Consider the following 17,355-nt stretch of genomic DNA (forward strand, 5'->3'; position numbering starts at 1 on the left):
TGTATACACACAAACATATTTACATCGTAAAAGCAGAAATGGGGTCACGTTGGCTTTGGATCTCAGTGTTTCCAGGCTGCCCGTCCTACAAGGAGCCGGGAAGCATCTCATTGTGTTTGTACTGCACATTAGGACTGAGGTCCAGGGAGAGAGAACTTGCTCCCCAAGTCACCCTGCTGGTGATGGCTGTCCAGGGCTGGACACCAGGCCTCTTGGTTTCTGGTTCTTCTAGCGGGCCTGAGGCTGGGACCCTGTGCTCTGTCTTTCAGGCGTTGGGGTGCTCAGCGGACAGCTGTATGCCACGGGGGGCCACGATGGACCCTTGGTGAGGAAGAGTGTCGAGGTTTACGATCCCGGGACAAACACCTGGAAGCAAGTGGCAGACATGAACATGTGCCGGCGTAATGCAGGTACCGCAACTTCTCCTCTCAGGGCCACAGCATGTTCCTCCCCGGAGGTGATTGCTCTGGATGACAGGAAAGGGGCAGCGTTGCCAGAATTTGGAGCTGAGCCTGTGTCCTGAACGTAAGAGAGGCCATTTGCCCCATAGGCTCAGCATTAGGAGGAAGGAGAACCTGGACCCCAAAGGCTGGCCATAGGACCCCCCCCCCACCCCATCCCGAGACTCAGAACCATCCCTTCTCCCTGGTGGAGGTGGATGTCTAGATTCCTCAGGGCCCTGTCTAGTGGCTAGGCCTGTAGCCTTGTAGCTGCTTGGGCCCAAGCCCGACCGTGGTGCTGTGCTGTGTTTTCTCAGCCAGCGACAGACTGAAACGGCCTCATACTTCACAGGGTCCAAGTTCCTTCCTGGCAGGGGAACCAGACCCTACCTAACCCTCCAGTGTCCTTCTTTATTGTCCTTGTATCCCTTGTCCCTGTGTCCCTTTGCTCTTTGAATCCTTCCTATAGGAACAACCTGTCCCAGCGTACTCAGGGTCACGTGTCCTGGGGCCTGACGTCCTGGCCAAGCTGTTTCCTCCTGTGAACTTGTTTTGAGTTGTGCCCTGCAGGGCTGACCTTGCTCTGGGTTCCTTTGTTCTGGGAAAGGGTAGGTTAGCTCCAGCTGGATGGACTGGACGGACTGACTGACGGAAAGGCGCTGCCAGGTAGAATTGTCTCCTTTATTCTCACATTACCTGTTTGCTAAACTCAGTGTGGCCGACTTGTCAGAGGCTTAAACAGAGGGGCATTACCACTTGGCCCGCGGCCTGAGTCTGTTGTGAGTGCGCTGGCATTTGGCCTTCAGCCACGTGAGCAAGGAATTCCAGAGCCTGTAAGGCAAGCCTGCCTGCAGTCTGTGAATTCAGTTATAGACATGAGCATGTATAAACACTCACACCTAGATATTATTTATGTAATAACTTGTGGATCTTACCACAGTACTACTTTAAAACTTGCTTTTCCATTCCTCATGCATGTCTAATCACAACACTACATGTATCTTGTATCTTCACGCTCTCATTTAACATGGCTATGTCATAGTTTACACAATTAATTATTGAATACTTCATTTTCCATGCTACTTGCAATGCTGTAGTTACTATAAATGATTCTAATGGTTGAATCAATGTACACATTTAAAATTATTTCTCTGGAAGAAAAAGCCAAAAGGAGAATCCTGAGGCAGGGAAGAACCTGTATGTTTTCTGTGCACACCCGGGCAGGAAGGCAGCACACTTTCTGCTCGCAGCGATATTGAGAGTATCTTTAATCAGAGTTGCTAGTTACTGCTTTTAAAAGCATCAGAAATAAACATGTTTATAAAAAGCAAAAACAGAAGCAAACACTATCTACTGGACTATGTGTTTTAAGGTCTTGAATAACATCTCCCTGCTCCTCTGTCCTGCTTCATGAGACCTTGCCATCAAACAAGTTCACTCCGAGTTAAGAATGAGAAAGGATCCCCAGCCCGAGTTGAATCTGGATGTGTCTGGATTCACATGCTCATCTTAAGAGGGTTTATGGGCACAGCCATTAGCAGCATATGGGGTGGACACAACATGTGTCTCAGCTGGAAAGACTGAAGGTGCAGAGAAATGGGAGTGTGTGGAATCTTGTCTTCCCTAGTTCAGGCTGACGGGGAGGGCTGCATGACCCACAGGAAATGTTCCCTCAGGGAGACCTGTGCCATCTCTCTATAATGTTCCCACAGGGAGAACCCGCAATGCTCGCTCTATAATGTGGCAGCCTGTTGGGGAGGGGGCACAGCGGGAGCATCTGTAGGACCACATAGTAATAAAAGCTCCCCAATGAGAGCAGCAGCCTCCATAGAAAGGGGACCCTCAGAGCCCAGTGGCTGTGCCCAGCATGTTCCTCCATTGAGTGGACTCAGACCTCCAAGTGGCATCTCTGCTGGGCAACAGGAAATGGGAAAGAGCCTGCAGGGCTCGGGCATCAGCTGCCTGTGGTTCCTGGTCTCGGGTACTCCCACTGATCCTGTGACTTCTGCTTGGTTTCCAGGGGTCTGTGCAGTGAACGGGCTCCTGTATGTGGTTGGAGGGGATGATGGATCCTGCAACCTGGCTTCCGTGGAGTACTACAATCCGGTCACTGACAAGTGGACGCTGCTGCCAGCCAACATGAGCACCGGAAGGAGTTACGCAGGTCAGTGGCATCCTCTTCCAGGGACCACCACACCAAGGGCAGGAACGGCGTGGGGGATGAGCTGACTTAGCCGGGAATGGAGTTCCTCCTGCAGGGCTGCAGGCAATTGTATCTTCACTGTGTGCTCAGGATAGATGCTGCTAGTTAGCACTTCCCCCGTAAACCTGGATGTAGCTGTGCAGAAGGCTTCATGTCATATTTCAAGGGGTCATGAACCTGAGCCGTGACCTGCCTTGGTCATGCCTGGCTCACTTTGTGCCAGACATGTAGGCGGGAGAGCACCGTTCTTGCTCATTAGACATTAGGTTTGGTAGACCTGTCTGCACAGATGGGAAATACCAGGTGCTTGGACAAGATTCCCGTGAACTGTGAATGGGGTGCCTCAGGACAGAACGGCCGGAAGAACGGCCAGCAGGGACGTGTTCTCAGGAGATGGGTCACAATCTCACACACAAACTGCCCTTTATTGTGTACGTTTGATGTTAGGTATTATCTTCTTGTTGTGACAACTTCCTGAGAGGGACTACGTGTGTGTGTGTGTGTGTGTGTGTGTGTGTGTGTGTATGCGTGTGTGTATATATGTGTGTGTATGTGTGTGAGTGTTTGAGTGTGTGTCTGTGTGTTTGTGTGTGTATGAGTGTTTGTGTGTGTATCTGTCTGTGTATCTAACTGTGTGTGTATGAGTGTGTTTGAGTGTGTGTATGTGTGTATCCATCTGTATGTATGTGTGTGTTTGAGTGTGTGTGTCTGTGTGTTTGTATGTGTATGAGTGTGTCTGTGTGTGTATCTATCTGTGTGTGCATGCGTGTGTTTGTGTGTGTATGTGTGGAGGACTAGGGGGAAGGAGGGGATTGTCTTGTCTTCTAGTCTACGGTCTCCTGGCTACTTTGTTTCTGGGTGAGGCTCAGCATGTAGAGATGATATGGACAGCATGTGGGACAATGGGGCCTTCAGTCCCGGGCAGCTCGGCAGCAGACACTGGAGAGGGTCAGGTCTGAGACCCCTTTGGTGGCATACCACCTGCCACTTGCTCCCTCCACCTCCTAGAACTTCTAGCACCTCCCATAATATCTCCACCAGCTGGGCTCCAAACCTTTACAGGAGAGCCTGCAGGGGCTGTGTCCTGTTCCGACTCTAACCCCTCCCTGAGCTGTGAGCCAGCGCAGTAGGTATGGTGTGTGCTCCCTCTCACCATCCCAACAGCCCTCGGGCTGAGTGGGACTTCACCCTCGATTTCGCAGCTGAGTAGTGGGGACTGTAAGGGATCACCAAAGGTCAGCCACATTGCTGACAAGCATGCACCAAAGTCAGAGTTCAAATGCAGGTCTGACTTATAGTTAAGCCACACCCCTTCTACTGTCCCCGCGCAGGCTGAGTAAAGTAAGACTGGGGGGTAATGGGCAGACTGGGGGGTAATGGGCAGACTACAGGGTAATGGGTAGACTGGGGGGTAATGGGCAGACTGGGGGTAATGGGTAGACTGGGGGGTAATGGGCAGACTGGGGGGTAATGGGTAGACTGGGGGTAATGGGTAGACTGGGGGGTAATGGGCAGACTACGGGGTAATGGGTAGACTGGGGGGTAATGGGTAGACTGGGGGGTAATGGGTAGACTGGGGGGTAATGGGTAGACTGGGGGGTAATGGGTAGACTGGGGGTAATGGGTAGACTGGGGGGTAATGGGCAGACTGGGGGTAATGGGTAGACTGGGGGGTAATGGGTAGACTGGGGGGTAATGGGTAGACTGGGGGGTAATGGGTAGACTGGGGGGTAATGGGCAGACTGGGGGTAATGGGTAGACTGGGGGGTAATGGGCAGACTGGGGGTAATGGGTAGACTGGGGGGTAATGGGCAGACTGGGGGGTAATGGGCAGACTACAGGGTAATGGGCAGACTACAGGGTAATGGGCAGACTGGGGGGTAATGGGTAGACTGGGGGGTAATGGGCAGACTACAGGGTAATGGGTAGACTGGGGGGTAATGGGTAGACTGGGGGGTAATGGGTAGACTGGGGGGTAATGGGCAGACTGGGGGTAATGGGTAGACTGGGGGTAATGGGTAGACTGGGGGGTGATGGGCAGACTGGGGGGTAATGGGGAGACTGGGGGGTGATGGGCAGGCTGGGGGGTGATGGGCAGACTGGGGGGTAATGGGGAGACTGGGGGGTGATGGGCAGGCTGGGGGGTAATGGGTAGACTGGGGGTAATGGGTAGACTGGGGGGTAATGGGCAGACTACGGGGTAATGGGTAGACTGGGGGTAATGGGCAGACTGGGGGTAATGGGTAGACTGGGGGGTAATGGGCAGACTGGGGGGTAATGGGCAGACTACAGGGTAATGGGCAGACTACAGGGTAATGGGCAGACTGGGGGGTAATGGGTAGACTGGGGGGTAATGGGCAGACTACAGGGTAATGGGTAGACTGGGGGGTAATGGGTAGACTGGGGGGTAATGGGTAGACTGGGGGGTAATGGGCAGACTGGGGGTAATGGGTAGACTGGGGGTAATGGGTAGACTGGGGGGTGATGGGCAGACTGGGGGGTAATGGGGAGACTGGGGGGTGATGGGCAGGCTGGGGGGTGATGGGCAGACTGGGGGGTAATGGGGAGACTGGGGGGTGATGGGCAGGCTGGGGGGTAATGGGCAGACTGGGGGGTGATGGGCAGACTGGGGGGTGATGGGCAGACTGGGAGGTGATGGGCAGACTACAGGGTAATGGGCAGACTGAAGGTAAAAGGGCAGACTGGGGGGTGATGGGCAGACTGGGGGGTAATGGGCAGACTGGTGTGTAAGGGGTAGACCGGGGTGGGGTAAGGGGCAGACTGGTGTAGAGACTCTTTCTTGTAGGGGGCGGTACCAAGTTCAGTGCAGTGCAGGGCCATGAGTTGCTATTGGTCAGGGATCCTGAAGAGGAGAAATAGAAGCCCAGCTTCTTATGTCTGGCCTGAACATTCAGATCCATGTGGACTTAATGTTTATTTACTGAGCACACACACTGTGTCATCCGCTAATTATCCCAAGTATTTAAAACTCATTATCTCCTGTCATGCACACCTTGGCCCAATGTTCCTTCTCTTACTCCTGTTTCCCCCGAGAAAGGTCAGCCGTCAGCTCTTCCATCTTGTTCAGGTGTCCTGCGGGTGCCAAGGGCTCCCTGTCACCTTTCTCCACTGCCTTGCGTCTCTTTCACTGTCCCTCCCTCGAAGTCTTTCTCACCCTGTTACATTTTCCTCCACTAAGACATTGGAAACATTTGATGCTAGAACAACCCCGTGCTCTTGAAGATCAGCACCTTTTGTTTCAGAAACTGCAGAGGGAACAGGTCGTTTTGTAGGACGGGGAAGTGGGCGGGTTCCTCCGGCTCCACCTCTGTGTTAATGAGAAGTGGGTGGGCTGAGTGGGACCCATCAGGATTTCATAGGTCTGCTGAATACTTCAAAGCCTCGCTTCACTGTGTGCCTACTCAGAACGGTGGGAAGGAGACAATCAGGCCATTTTGTGCTCAAACCAATGGACCAAGTGAATGTGTTATTAAGGCAGACATAACTTATCAGGGCATTGCTTATAATAGAATCATGCTCTCCCCATGAAAATGATAATACTTAATGATTGACATTAGAGAAATAATTAAATAATAATTAAAAAGTCTATGAAATATTTATTCAGTGGGTATATTTTTCTTTTTAAAAATTGAAAATAGTTTTTTATTCATACAGTAGGTATATTCTGATTCTGATTTCCCCTTCCCCAACTCCTCTCAACTCATCCCCACCTCCTATGTTTTTAATATCTGGAGAAAATGCTTGTGCTTGAATGCTGGGTTCGAGGAGGACTCAGACTGTATGTGCCCGAGGGTGCCGAATGCTCAGGTCCTATCCTGGAGGAGAGGGAGCTTGGATGGCTGTTATTCTCGAAGTGGAGGTTGGAGTCTTAGATCTGCCACGAGCCTTGGGTCTCTGGGCGAGGCATTTAGCCTGACTGAACCTCCATTGGCTCAGTTGGAAAATGGGGATAAAATTAGATTGGGCCTCCAAGGACCTTTCAGAGACTGCAACGTGATACCGCGTGTATGGTCTGTGGCACGGTGCCTGGCGTGAGCCACCACGAGTTAGCACGTTCCAATTATTATTAGAGGCTGGGAAGGACTAAAGAGATGATGGTGGTTCTTTTTGAGGGAATAAAGGTTTCTCTTTTTTTTCTTCTGCATTTTCCACAATGAGAGCATATTGCTTTTTTAATAAAAAAGGCTCATATGAGAAACACTACATGAAAACACCACGAGAGCCTGCTTTTTAGCAGGTATTGCTCAGTGAGAGAGGTATCTGAGGCACAGGAGAGGCTGCCAAGGCCAGGTGGTACCTTTTGGTCTGGAGTCAAGCTCTGCCCGCCTCCAGGCTCTTCTGCTGGTATCTTAGACAGGGATGAAGAGGGAATGGGTATCTCAAGCAGAGCATCTATGATGGCGTGTCCTCCTATTCTTTAGCTTGTGTTTCCTTAACCTCACCTTCAGTCAGAGTATTTTATAGCTATAGGGGCATGTTAAAATAAATCTCCATGCTAGGCGGTGGTGGCGTATGCTTTTAATCCCAGCCCTCGGGAAACAGAGGCAGGTGGGCCTGTAGTGGCATTTCATTTGTATTTTAATAAATAAAGCTTGCTTAAAGATCAGAGTGTAAACCAGCCCCACTTTTCAGCCATACAGACCAGGCAGGGTAGCACACACTTTTAATCCCAGTAGCCACACTAGTAGCCATAGAAACCGGGTGTTGTATGCCTTTAATCCCAATCCTAGAGAGGATTTTAAGATGGGAGGAAACAGCTCTCAGACACAGTTTCATTCTCAGATTCCTGAAGGCACGATTGGCATTTCAGACTGAGGTTGAGGTAAGAGCCAGTGGCTGGCTGCTTTGGTTTTTGGATCTTCAGGTTGAACCCCAATTTCTCTCTCTGGGTTTTTATTAGTCATGCTTCATGGGCCTCTGAGCTTGAGGCCAGCCTGGTCTACAGTGTGAGTTCCAGGATAGCTAGTACTACACAAAAAAACTCAGTCTTGAAAACAAAATAAAACCCCCAAAAACAGAACAGAAAAAACCCCCTCTATTCCCACTCCCTTTCCTCCTCTCATTCCTTCCACACCCCCCACCCCCCACCCCCATGCACTCCTCCGAGAGGATAAGGCACATTGCTCTGGGGAAGGTCCAAGGCCCTCCCTACTATATCTAGGCTGAGCAAGGTATACATCCAAAGAGAATAGGTTCCCAAAAAGCCAGCACATGCAGTAGGGATAAATCCTGGTGCCACTGCCAGTGGCCCCTCAGTCTGCCCCAGCCATACAACTGTCAACCACATTCAGAGGGACTAGTTTGGTCCTATGCTGGTTCCTTCCCAATCTGGCTGGAGTTAATGAGCTTCCATTAGCTCAGGTCAGCTGTTTCAGTGAGTGAACCCATCATGGTCTTGACCTCTTTGCTCATATTCTCACTCCTCTCACTCTTCAACTGGACTTTGGGAGCTAAGTCCAGTGCTCTGATGTGGGTCTCTGCCTCTGTTTCCATCAGTTGCTGGATGAAGGTTCTATGGTAATATTTAAGATATTCATCATCTAACTACAGGGCAAGTCAAGATCAGGCCCCCTCTCTATTGTGGAGGGTCTTAGCTGGGATCATCCTTGTGGATTCCTGGGAATTTCTCTAGAGCCAGGTTTCTTGCTAACCCTATAATGGCTTCTTCAATCAAGATATCTCTTTCCTTGCTCTCATCTCTGTCCTTCCTCTTTCTCGACTGTCCCATTCCCTCAACTTCTCCTCACCCCTCCCCTTCTCCTATTCTCTTGCCCTTCTACCCTCCCTTCTCCCCCCACCCCCATGCTCCCAATTTTGTCAGGCAATCTTGTCTGTTTCCACTTTCCAGGTGGATCTATATATATGTTTTTCTTAGGGTTCACCTTATTACTTAGCTACTCTCGGATCATGAACTATAGACCCTTTGTTTATAGCTAGTATCCACTTGTGAGTGAGTACATAACATATTCATCTTTTTGGGTCTGGGTTACCTCACTCAGGATAGTGTTTTCTAATTCCATCCATTTGTATGGCACTTTTTGAGTTATTATTTACTAGGAGGTTCCAGAACCCTGCCTGGTGCTGATTTCCACCAGGAAGGAGGTGTGTGGTCCCAGGCAGACAGCAGTGGACAAGCTGCTGTCACACCCCAGAAGGCTTGCCTTCCAGTCTCATTGGCTAGGGCCGGACAACAGGGCATTTGGGAAGCAGGCCGAGTGTGTCACTAGCTGGTGTGTATAGTGGAGAACAGTATGCAGAAAGGATGTTGGCTTCTTCAGTCTCTAACATCTTCCAGATGGCCTCCGTGGATTACGGTGAAACTTGGGTGACAGATGGACTTACAGAGTTAGGGCTTCAGTGTGGTTAAGTTTAACAAAAGCAGTGATACACAGTGCGTGCTTAAAAAGTTTATCCAGTTGGGAACTGAGCACTGGGTGAGGGTCTCAGTTCCATGACAGCAAGCAGTGTGAGAAGTTGCCTGCAGTTGTGACGAAACTCACTGAAAACCACAGTACAGATCACCTCTGGGCAAGGCTTGGGCTGGAGTTTCTTTTTGTTCTTCCTCCCATGAAGTTGGTGTATTGTTCTTCTTAGTCCATCCCAGTGACTTCTAAAAGTAGCAAAGTCGACCTACATCAGCCATCGCTTCTCCAGAAAACGATACCGATTTGGAACAGATGCCTCTGGGTCCTCAGTAAGGGGTGTGTGGGGTGTTAATCTGGATGCTGTGGTCAGGAAGAGGAGTGGGGGTGTGTCTGCTGGCATGCGCTGTTTGAGATCATGCTTGTGGATTCAAATGTCCCTCCAGGATGTGACTGTCAGAGTGGAAACAGTCAGCTCCCGGCAGCGATAGCATGTGACCCTTCCAAGGGCTGTGACCTGGACCCACTGGGACTCCGATTAACTTTGGAGAAGCGAAGATGGTCACTTTGTTTCCCTTCCATGTCAGGTGTGGCTGTGATTCACAGATCCTTGTGACCCAGACTCCCACTGCCAGGAGGTGGAAGAAGGAGCGGGCACTACCTGTGACCAGAGCACCGAGCGGCGCGGCGGGACCATGACAACTGATAAGATTAACTGGGAGGCTCTGCAGTGATTTGAGAACCGCCCTTGCTGTCTTAGCAGGCCAGCCTTGTCCCTCCCAGTGTGGACACTGATGGTCCACCTTCTGCTCCGAGGTGCTTTGGTTTCTGCCCTAAACAGTTGTGTTTCTGACAGCCCCACAGAAACTCCTTGGGCTTTTTGCATGTGTGTATGTGCGTGTGTGTCCGTGTGCGTGTGTGTGCTTCTACAGGACAATGGAGAACCTTGAAGTGTGTGTGTGTGAGCGCGTGCACACGTATCCATGTGTTTGTGTTTGTGTGTGTAGGAACCATTTCAGTGAGGGCTGGGGCTGTATGAGTGTCTACTGGATTTCTTTACTACTGATCTTTCACGATGCTAAAACACCTACCAATGTCTTCTGGACTTGTCCCATGAGGACCCTCAACTACTGAAGCTGCTGCCTTTTGGGGTCCTGGTAGAACTAGGCAGAAGCAGCCCTTCAAACACATCCGGAATCATGCCTTGACTACTGCAGCGGGGTGGACGAACTGGGGCTTCCGCAGAGCTGCCCTACATCCCCCATGCTCCTCTAGGGTGTAGCCTCATCCGGCCACTGCCCCTCGGCTGCACTCCAGGAGGCAGATGAGAACTGTTTTGTCTTCACGTCTTGGCCTCTAGTCTTCGATGTCACAGATTCCAGGTTTGGAAGATTTGTGTCTTTTCAGCAGGGAAAACAAACTCTTCAGAGAAGTCCCAAGTAGAACGCTGGGGAGAAATAAACAAGAAAAAGCAAAACAAAACCCAGAAAAGCCAAAGTGGTATGGATTTGTTCCCACCCAGTGAGGTCTCAGACAGGGACCCTGCTTCGGAGTGTTCACAGGGCACCAATCCTATTTCTTATGCTTATTATGTAGGCTTACTTATTCATGGTATCAGTTCTCATGCGGATGATAAGTAAAAGGTCACCCTGCCACTAAGCCCAGAGATAGGCTTGCTCCCATGTTAGGTGGGGCCACATGTAGCTCAGAGGGACGTGAATGGCTGGATCTGGCCATCGGCACTTTGTGATGATGGTCAGGGCTGTTTTTATCTGTCTTCCCTTTCTCGTGCTTCAAGGTCCATATCTGTTCCTCAGCCTCCCCAACACCCCTTCTTATTCTCCCCTTTGTGGAGGAGACGGTCGTGGGCCTAGGACTGGAGATATTCCTCAAAGACACTTGCTTTTTAAAAATGAAAGCAACTTAGGAAAGCTTTGCTCGGCCACAGAGCAGAATGTCTCAGAGTGTAACGTCAAGCCCCCGGGGTGGTGTTTGGAGGCTCACGGAAGCGCACAGTAAGGGTTGGGGAGACGCGTTTGCTGCACAAACATGAGTTTGGTCTCTAGCACTGGTGTAAAAATATCCAGCTACGGCAACATGCACCTACAGTCTCAGAGCTGGGAAGGCGGAGAAGGGCTGGTTGGTATCCGAGGCTTGGGGACAGCCAGCCTAGGCTAACCAGCAAGTCTCAGGACCCGGGGAGAGTGTGTCTCAAAACAGGTTGTGTGGTTACTGAGGACTGACATCAAAGGCTGATCTCGGGTCTCTGCACACACCCACTCTCCCCTTACACACAAAGAACCTCACAGTCGTTTGAACTCTTCCTAAGGTAGCAAATTGCCTGGATCAGGGTTTTTGCTCTCGGAGGAGGGGAGACTTTGTGTCTAGAGAGCAGTCTCACACCCAGGGCCTCCTGGAGTTTTGGCCTCCTGAAGTCAGAATCCATGTAGAGGAGACCATGGGACTTTGTGAACTCAAATGCTGGACTTCTGCTATAAGAAGGCTCTTCAAAGCACAGCTACAGGGGGATGGCACCTCCTGCCCTTTGCGTTCCAAAGCCGGCTTCTCCCAGCGAGGCGACCACTGCGTATTTACTGAGCCTTTAGTGTGTGCTCTTCCACAAGAGTAAAACCTTCCTTTCTAATGTTAAGCAGAAATTAGGGGCCACAAGACCCATATAGTTAGTAGCCTTAGGGATAGTCAGTAGCTAGGATACCCAGCTTTGGGGGTTTCAGAAAAATGTCTCCCAAGGGATGCAAAGGTTTCTTGGCAGATGCCCTGGTTCCCAGAAAGCTCTGCCTGGCCCCCTGCTAGAAAGGGGGTGGAATGCACCCCTGATCCCCTTCCTCCCTCTCCAGGGATGTCTGGGGACTTGTTTGAGGTGCAAGTGGTGAAGATAAGGTTGGGGACCAGAGTCAGATGTGCATGGGAAGTCTGGGGACTTGTTTGAGGTGCGAGTGGTGAAGATAAGGTTGGGGACCAGAGTCAGATGTGCTGTTTGTACCAGCACCCCATTTCAGGTGAAAGGTAACCCCACCTCCTCCTCCACTCCCACCAAGAACTTAGACTTTTATGCTTAGGGGTCGAGATGAGTCTCTTCCTGGAGAGAATCCCTCCTTCCATGGAAGCTGGCCAGCTGCGGTTTCTGCTGGAGTTTTCGCTGTTGACCCCACCTTCTGTCTCCCTTCCTGCAGAGCGCTGCTTTTGCAGGCAAAGCTGCTAAGGGTTCCACTCATTTCACCCTCGTGCGTCCTTCCTCTTGGGGACTAGAACACTGGTGCGTCATCACCAAAAAGCCAGTCTGCCCTAGCTGCCCCCAGATGCTACCCCGAGACTCGTGTTGCACCATCCTCAGGCATCAGGTCAATGTCTTCCCACGGTGGGCAATTCAGACTCACTTTCAAGTCGGTGTTAGTCACGTGGCGGGTAACACCCCCACCCCCGTTAGAGCAGCTGCCACTGCTAGGGAGCACAGCCGTGCCAGGGGCACATCTAAAATCTGACTGCAGTGGCCAAATGGAATCAAGACCCAAGGTCAGAAGCAGCTCAGACACCACTTGGATGCTAATTCGGACAATGTAGAAGTCAGTTTCTGAATCCCAAAATTACTTCTCCTAAGTACCCAACAGCCTCTCCATCTAAAAACATGGCAGTATTATGCAAATGAAGTGACCTCATTTTTCTGCTATGCAATAAGAATTCTTAATTCTATCTCGTGACAAACCAGTTGCAATATCCCCTCAGATGCTTTCTTCCAGCTGTTCTACTTTGATAATCTGTTGTGTAATGTTTGTATATCTCTGAGCCAGATCCTTTCAAAGATTGCCTTTTTATTTTGTAAAATAGAAGCTGTAGCTTTTTCAAGCTGAAGCTTTACTGTAGATATTTTTTATAGATAATTTTTTCATGATATTTGAATCGCTTTCTATTGTCCACAATAACGAGATGCTATTCCGTGTGTCGCTCACCCTGACAGTGTGCACCTGTAGCGCTTCTTGCTTGGTTTTCTCCTCTCGGATGCCTCCGTAGCTCCAGGTTCCTAGCGTTTTAGGGAGACCGTGGGATTCCAAGGCACAGCCACGGGGCTCTGTCTTCCAGTTTCTAGGACTAATGGTGAACTTGACTCAGCGCTTGTCCGTCTATATCTCCTCCCTCTGTGTTTCTGAATCTGCAGGGCTGGGGCTGGGTTGGCCCACACAGTGGTGGCCCTCATCCCCTGGCCTGAGCCTGTCCTCCGGCCTACATTCCCTGGGCTTCCCCGGCCCTGCAGACCTTGCTTATTCTTGACTGTCTCCTGGTTTTTGGAGGTTTCTAGTGCTCGAGGCCTCTGCGGCTGGGTCCTGTCTCTTCGGGAAGCTTGCGTTCTCTGTACTTAGGAAGAGGAGGGAGTCCCTCATGAGCTCTGGGAAGAATGTGCTTTAACAGATGCTCACACTGATTTTTTTTTTCCTGAGCTGTCTTCATTCCAGGCTCTGTTTTGTGCATTTATCTGTCCTAGGACTCTTGTTTCTCTTTTTTTTTAAATCTTAATTTATTATTTTTGGGATAGGTGCCATTTAAACTGCCTCTATGCTTCTTCCTGTTTGCACCTGGTTGGATCGAGTTGGGAGGCTGAGCAAACTCATTTAGCTGGACAGAGTGTCCAAGGCTCTGATGCATAGAAGCAAGGAAGTCAGAGTGGTTTCAGTAGGGTTTTTTCCCCCATGTGTCTGTGTTTGCACTACTTAGCCCCCCCCACCATGTTCAGTTATATTGTTTATCTACTGACCAAGCAGAGAATCCAGCAGCACTTCCAACATACGGGGATGAAGAGGCTTCTTCTGTGTGGGCAATCACAGCCTTAGAGGCCCTGCGCAGCCTTTACCACAGGATTCAGTGACTCCTGGATATAGTGGCAGCCACGGCAGGAATGCATGGGGCTGTGGCATTTGCAGGGATATCTGGGCCCTGTGCTGTTCTTGCCTTTGGTTATTAGATTGTAAATGATTTCCCTCTTTTGGTGGTAATAAAGGACCTTTGTTGGACTTCTTGTTTAATTTGTATATGATGTGTAAAATACTTTCTTTGAAAGAAAACTCAAGATACAGACTGTGTATATCTGTGTGGATGTCCTGGCCTGGGCTTGACATGAGACACTGGCACAGCCCCATGGTCTGATCTGCTGTTTTCTGCATGAATGTCAGGGACTGTATATCTTGTAAAAGAACACTGGTCACGTGATCAATACAGCGAAAGCCGAGGAACATTCCCCCAAATGTCTTACTTTAATAGGATCCCATTCCAGTTCCCCACACTGTACAACTGTACATGGCATTTCAATAAAAGCAGAACTGTACAAACATCCTCGGCTTCATTTCCTCTGTGTAACATCTCTAACGTCTCGTGTATGTAAAGGGCAGACTCCTCCCCACACAATCACGTGGAAGAATTTCCCTTCAGAACCTGCTGCACACGGCCTTGAACTCTGACTTCTGTCACCTGGCCCCAACACAGTGCAGGCCCACAGAGCCCTTTCGAGAGGTCTAGAGGAGGCAGTCCCTCTAGAAGGTGTTGGTATGGACAATGACCTGTGCAGCACGCAATGCCTGTCTGCGCTCTAGCACTACCATACAGTTTGCGAGCTTTGGCAAGGGGTTGTAGGTGGAAACACACAAAGACACACAGACAGAGAGACAGTGACACAGACCTCTAGTCACTGGTAAGAAGCCCTTTATTCAGTAGCACCATGGAGGCTTATATACCCAACAGTCAGGTGGGCCAACAGGTGAAAACCTTATCCTCTGAGCCTCAAGGCCAAGGCAACACGTGCTCGTGAAGCAGAGCTGGTAAACAACTTTGACACAGCTTTCAGTAACTCAAATCAGAAGGAAAGGAAAGATCTCTAGCAGGGAAGAGCAGCTGGAGGCCAGGATTCCAGGTCCCAACAGACAAGGTAGTTGCTGGGATCTGGGGCTGGAGGAGACAGTGGTTGACTGTTCTGACATCACTCCTAAAAGCTGAGCTCTATCCCAGGTATGTGGAATGCTTGGCTTGGTGGCGGTCTCTCATAGCCATCTGCCTGCTGACATGGATGTCCCTCTGGAAAAAGACCACGCGGTTCTAGGTCTCTTCAGATTGCCAGGGGCTCTGTCTCATAAGAGGCAACAAATAGACATCCGGGGTCCAGTGCTTCCTTGGCACTCGGAAAGATTGTAAGGATGGAGGGAAAGCCAGCAAGTTGGACTCGGGTGATGGCTGGCTCTCTACCCCACACTTCTTCCTCCTGGCTTCTGCTCTGGTCTCCCTTCTTTTACCCCTTGCGGATGAGTGGCGGTTAGGAGGTTGAGTCTCACCGCAGCCCTCTGAGTCACGAGCAGGAACTGAATGTCCCTTGGGGATAGAGGCCCAAACGGGAATATGCGTGTCTGAGGGGAATCATAAGGCAGAGGCAGAGGAGACCCACGTAAAGGACACTGAACTTTGAACTTTTGTTTGAGTTGGGGACCCAGTCTGAGGAGAGGCCCCAGGATGCAGTTGCTTTAAACATAACGACAATTAGCATTTACTGTACAGTCACTGTGTGCTGTGCCTACTTTGAAGAGGCAGGTGACTATGTATTTCTCTGCTAATTCACAGTACCACAAGGGATCCTTATTATTAGACCCTTGAGAGGAGAACTAGTCCCCCCATCCCCCTGAGGCTGCCTGCCGAGTTCTGTCACAAGGCTGGTGGCTATGTTCGGTAGGTGCTCTTCGGAGAAGTGGGGGTCATCAATGCCTGGACCTCAGAAACTTCTCCAACCTCCCAGAGAGACATTGATTTCTCACCCACTGTCCTCAGCTAGGAGGAGGCCCTGCACATGGCTTTGTTAGGAATTTGTAGGAATTCACATGCCCTCTCTGTCTTCTTGTTTGTAAAATGAGGGTCCCTTGTCCTTTTCTGAAGACACAAAACAGAGAGTGAGACACACACACAGCCAGAAAGGAGTTACCACTTCCCAAAATATATGGGAGAAGGGGAATGTGGTGGTTTGAATAGGTATGTGTTGTTGGATTCCCCTCTGTATGCTGTGAATACCATTGGTTAATAAAAAAAAAATTGTCTTGGGCTTGCACAGGGAATAGAGGTAGGTGGGGAAAACTAAGATGAATGCTGGGAGAAAGAAGGGCAGAGTCAGAGAGAAACCATGATGCCCCGCTGGAGACAGGCACACTGACATCTTGCTGGTTGGCCACGACCTTGTGGTGATGCACAGATTAACGGAGATGGGTTAAATTACTATGTAAGAGTTAGTCAAATATACTTAAGCTATTGGATAAACAGTATTGTAAATAATATAGTTTCTGTGTAATTATTTTGGGTCTGAGCTGCCGGGAACCAACAAGCAGCCTCCTTCAACAGGTACGATCCCATAGACTCATGTGTTTGAGTGCTTGGCCTATAGGGAGTGACACTATTAGGAGGTACAACCTTGTTGAAGTAGCTGTGGCCTTGTTGGAGGAAGTGTGTTACTGTGGAGGCAGGCTTTGAGGTCTCATATGCTCAATCTCTGCCCAGTGTGGTACACAATTCACTTCCTGTTGCCTGCATATCAAGATGTAGAACTCTCAGCTCTTTCTCCAGGACCATGTCTGCCTGCACGCTGCCATGTCCTGCCATGATGATAATGGACTAAACCATTGAAACTGTAAGCCAGCTCCAATGAATGTTTTCCTTTATATGAGTTGCTGTGGTCATGGTGTCTTTTCATAGCAATAGAAACCCAAACTAAGGTAAGGTCCAGCAGGACTGAGGTTCAGGGAGAAGGGGACCAGAGGGAGCTAGAACCATTTCTTAAAATCCTGGAGATTGACCAGTGTGATGATGTGGATAGACGCTTTTGGAGCGGAGACACATTCAAAGCCTCATTGTCTACAAAGGGGTCAGGTACCTTTGGGTCAGTCTCTTGCTTCTCAGTCAGCCCTCAATCTGTGAGATACAAGGGAAACACCTGCTGGTGACCTTGGAGAAACTGAAAGTTCCCTGAAGTGGAGCAGGCAGACTCTTCAGGCCTTAGGAGCAGCTGTGGCAGCACAGCCTTTGGACTAGGAGGCAGAGTCTCCTGCAGCATGGTTGTGTGTGTCCATGTATGCTGTGCATGAGCCTGAGGTGCTGGGGGTGTGCAGGAGGGGTGAGGCACACAGAAGGGGGACAAGTTGTCTATCTCTAGACCTTGCCTGGCCAGGCTTCAATTTTGCAGGAGGCCCAGTGAGGCCATCTGGAAAGACTTGGTTTCACCTGGAACCACTTGGATTTTTTTAAAACCCTTTGTTTCCCTAAGGGGCTGGGGAGATGACTTAGCGGTTAAAAA

The 17,355-nt window shown here is 50.2% G+C and overlaps 1 protein-coding gene across 5 annotated transcripts in view; it reads left to right on the forward strand.

Annotated features, from left to right (window-relative positions):
• Klhl3 (kelch like family member 3) overlaps positions 1 to 14,367 on the forward strand; it is a 118,745-nt gene extending 104,378 nt beyond the window's left edge. For 3 of the 5 annotated variants that reach the window (XM_075969463.1, XM_075969462.1, XM_075969464.1), the window contains 3 exons: positions 270 to 410; positions 2,461 to 2,604; positions 9,614 to 14,367. In XM_075969463.1, coding sequence (XP_075825578.1) covers positions 270 to 410; positions 2,461 to 2,604; positions 9,614 to 9,642 — 314 coding nt within the window. In that variant the 3' untranslated portion in view covers positions 9,643 to 14,367. The remainder of the gene's footprint in view (positions 1 to 269; positions 411 to 2,460; positions 2,605 to 9,613) is intronic. The other 2 variants (XR_012910348.1, XR_012910349.1) reach the window with 1 other exon arrangement.
• The last annotated feature ends 2,988 nt before the right edge of the window (positions 14,368 to 17,355 follow it).

This window comes from Microtus pennsylvanicus, chromosome 4 (genome assembly GCF_037038515.1).
Source record: "Microtus pennsylvanicus isolate mMicPen1 chromosome 4, mMicPen1.hap1, whole genome shotgun sequence".
NCBI lineage: Eukaryota > Metazoa > Chordata > Mammalia > Rodentia > Cricetidae > Microtus > Microtus pennsylvanicus.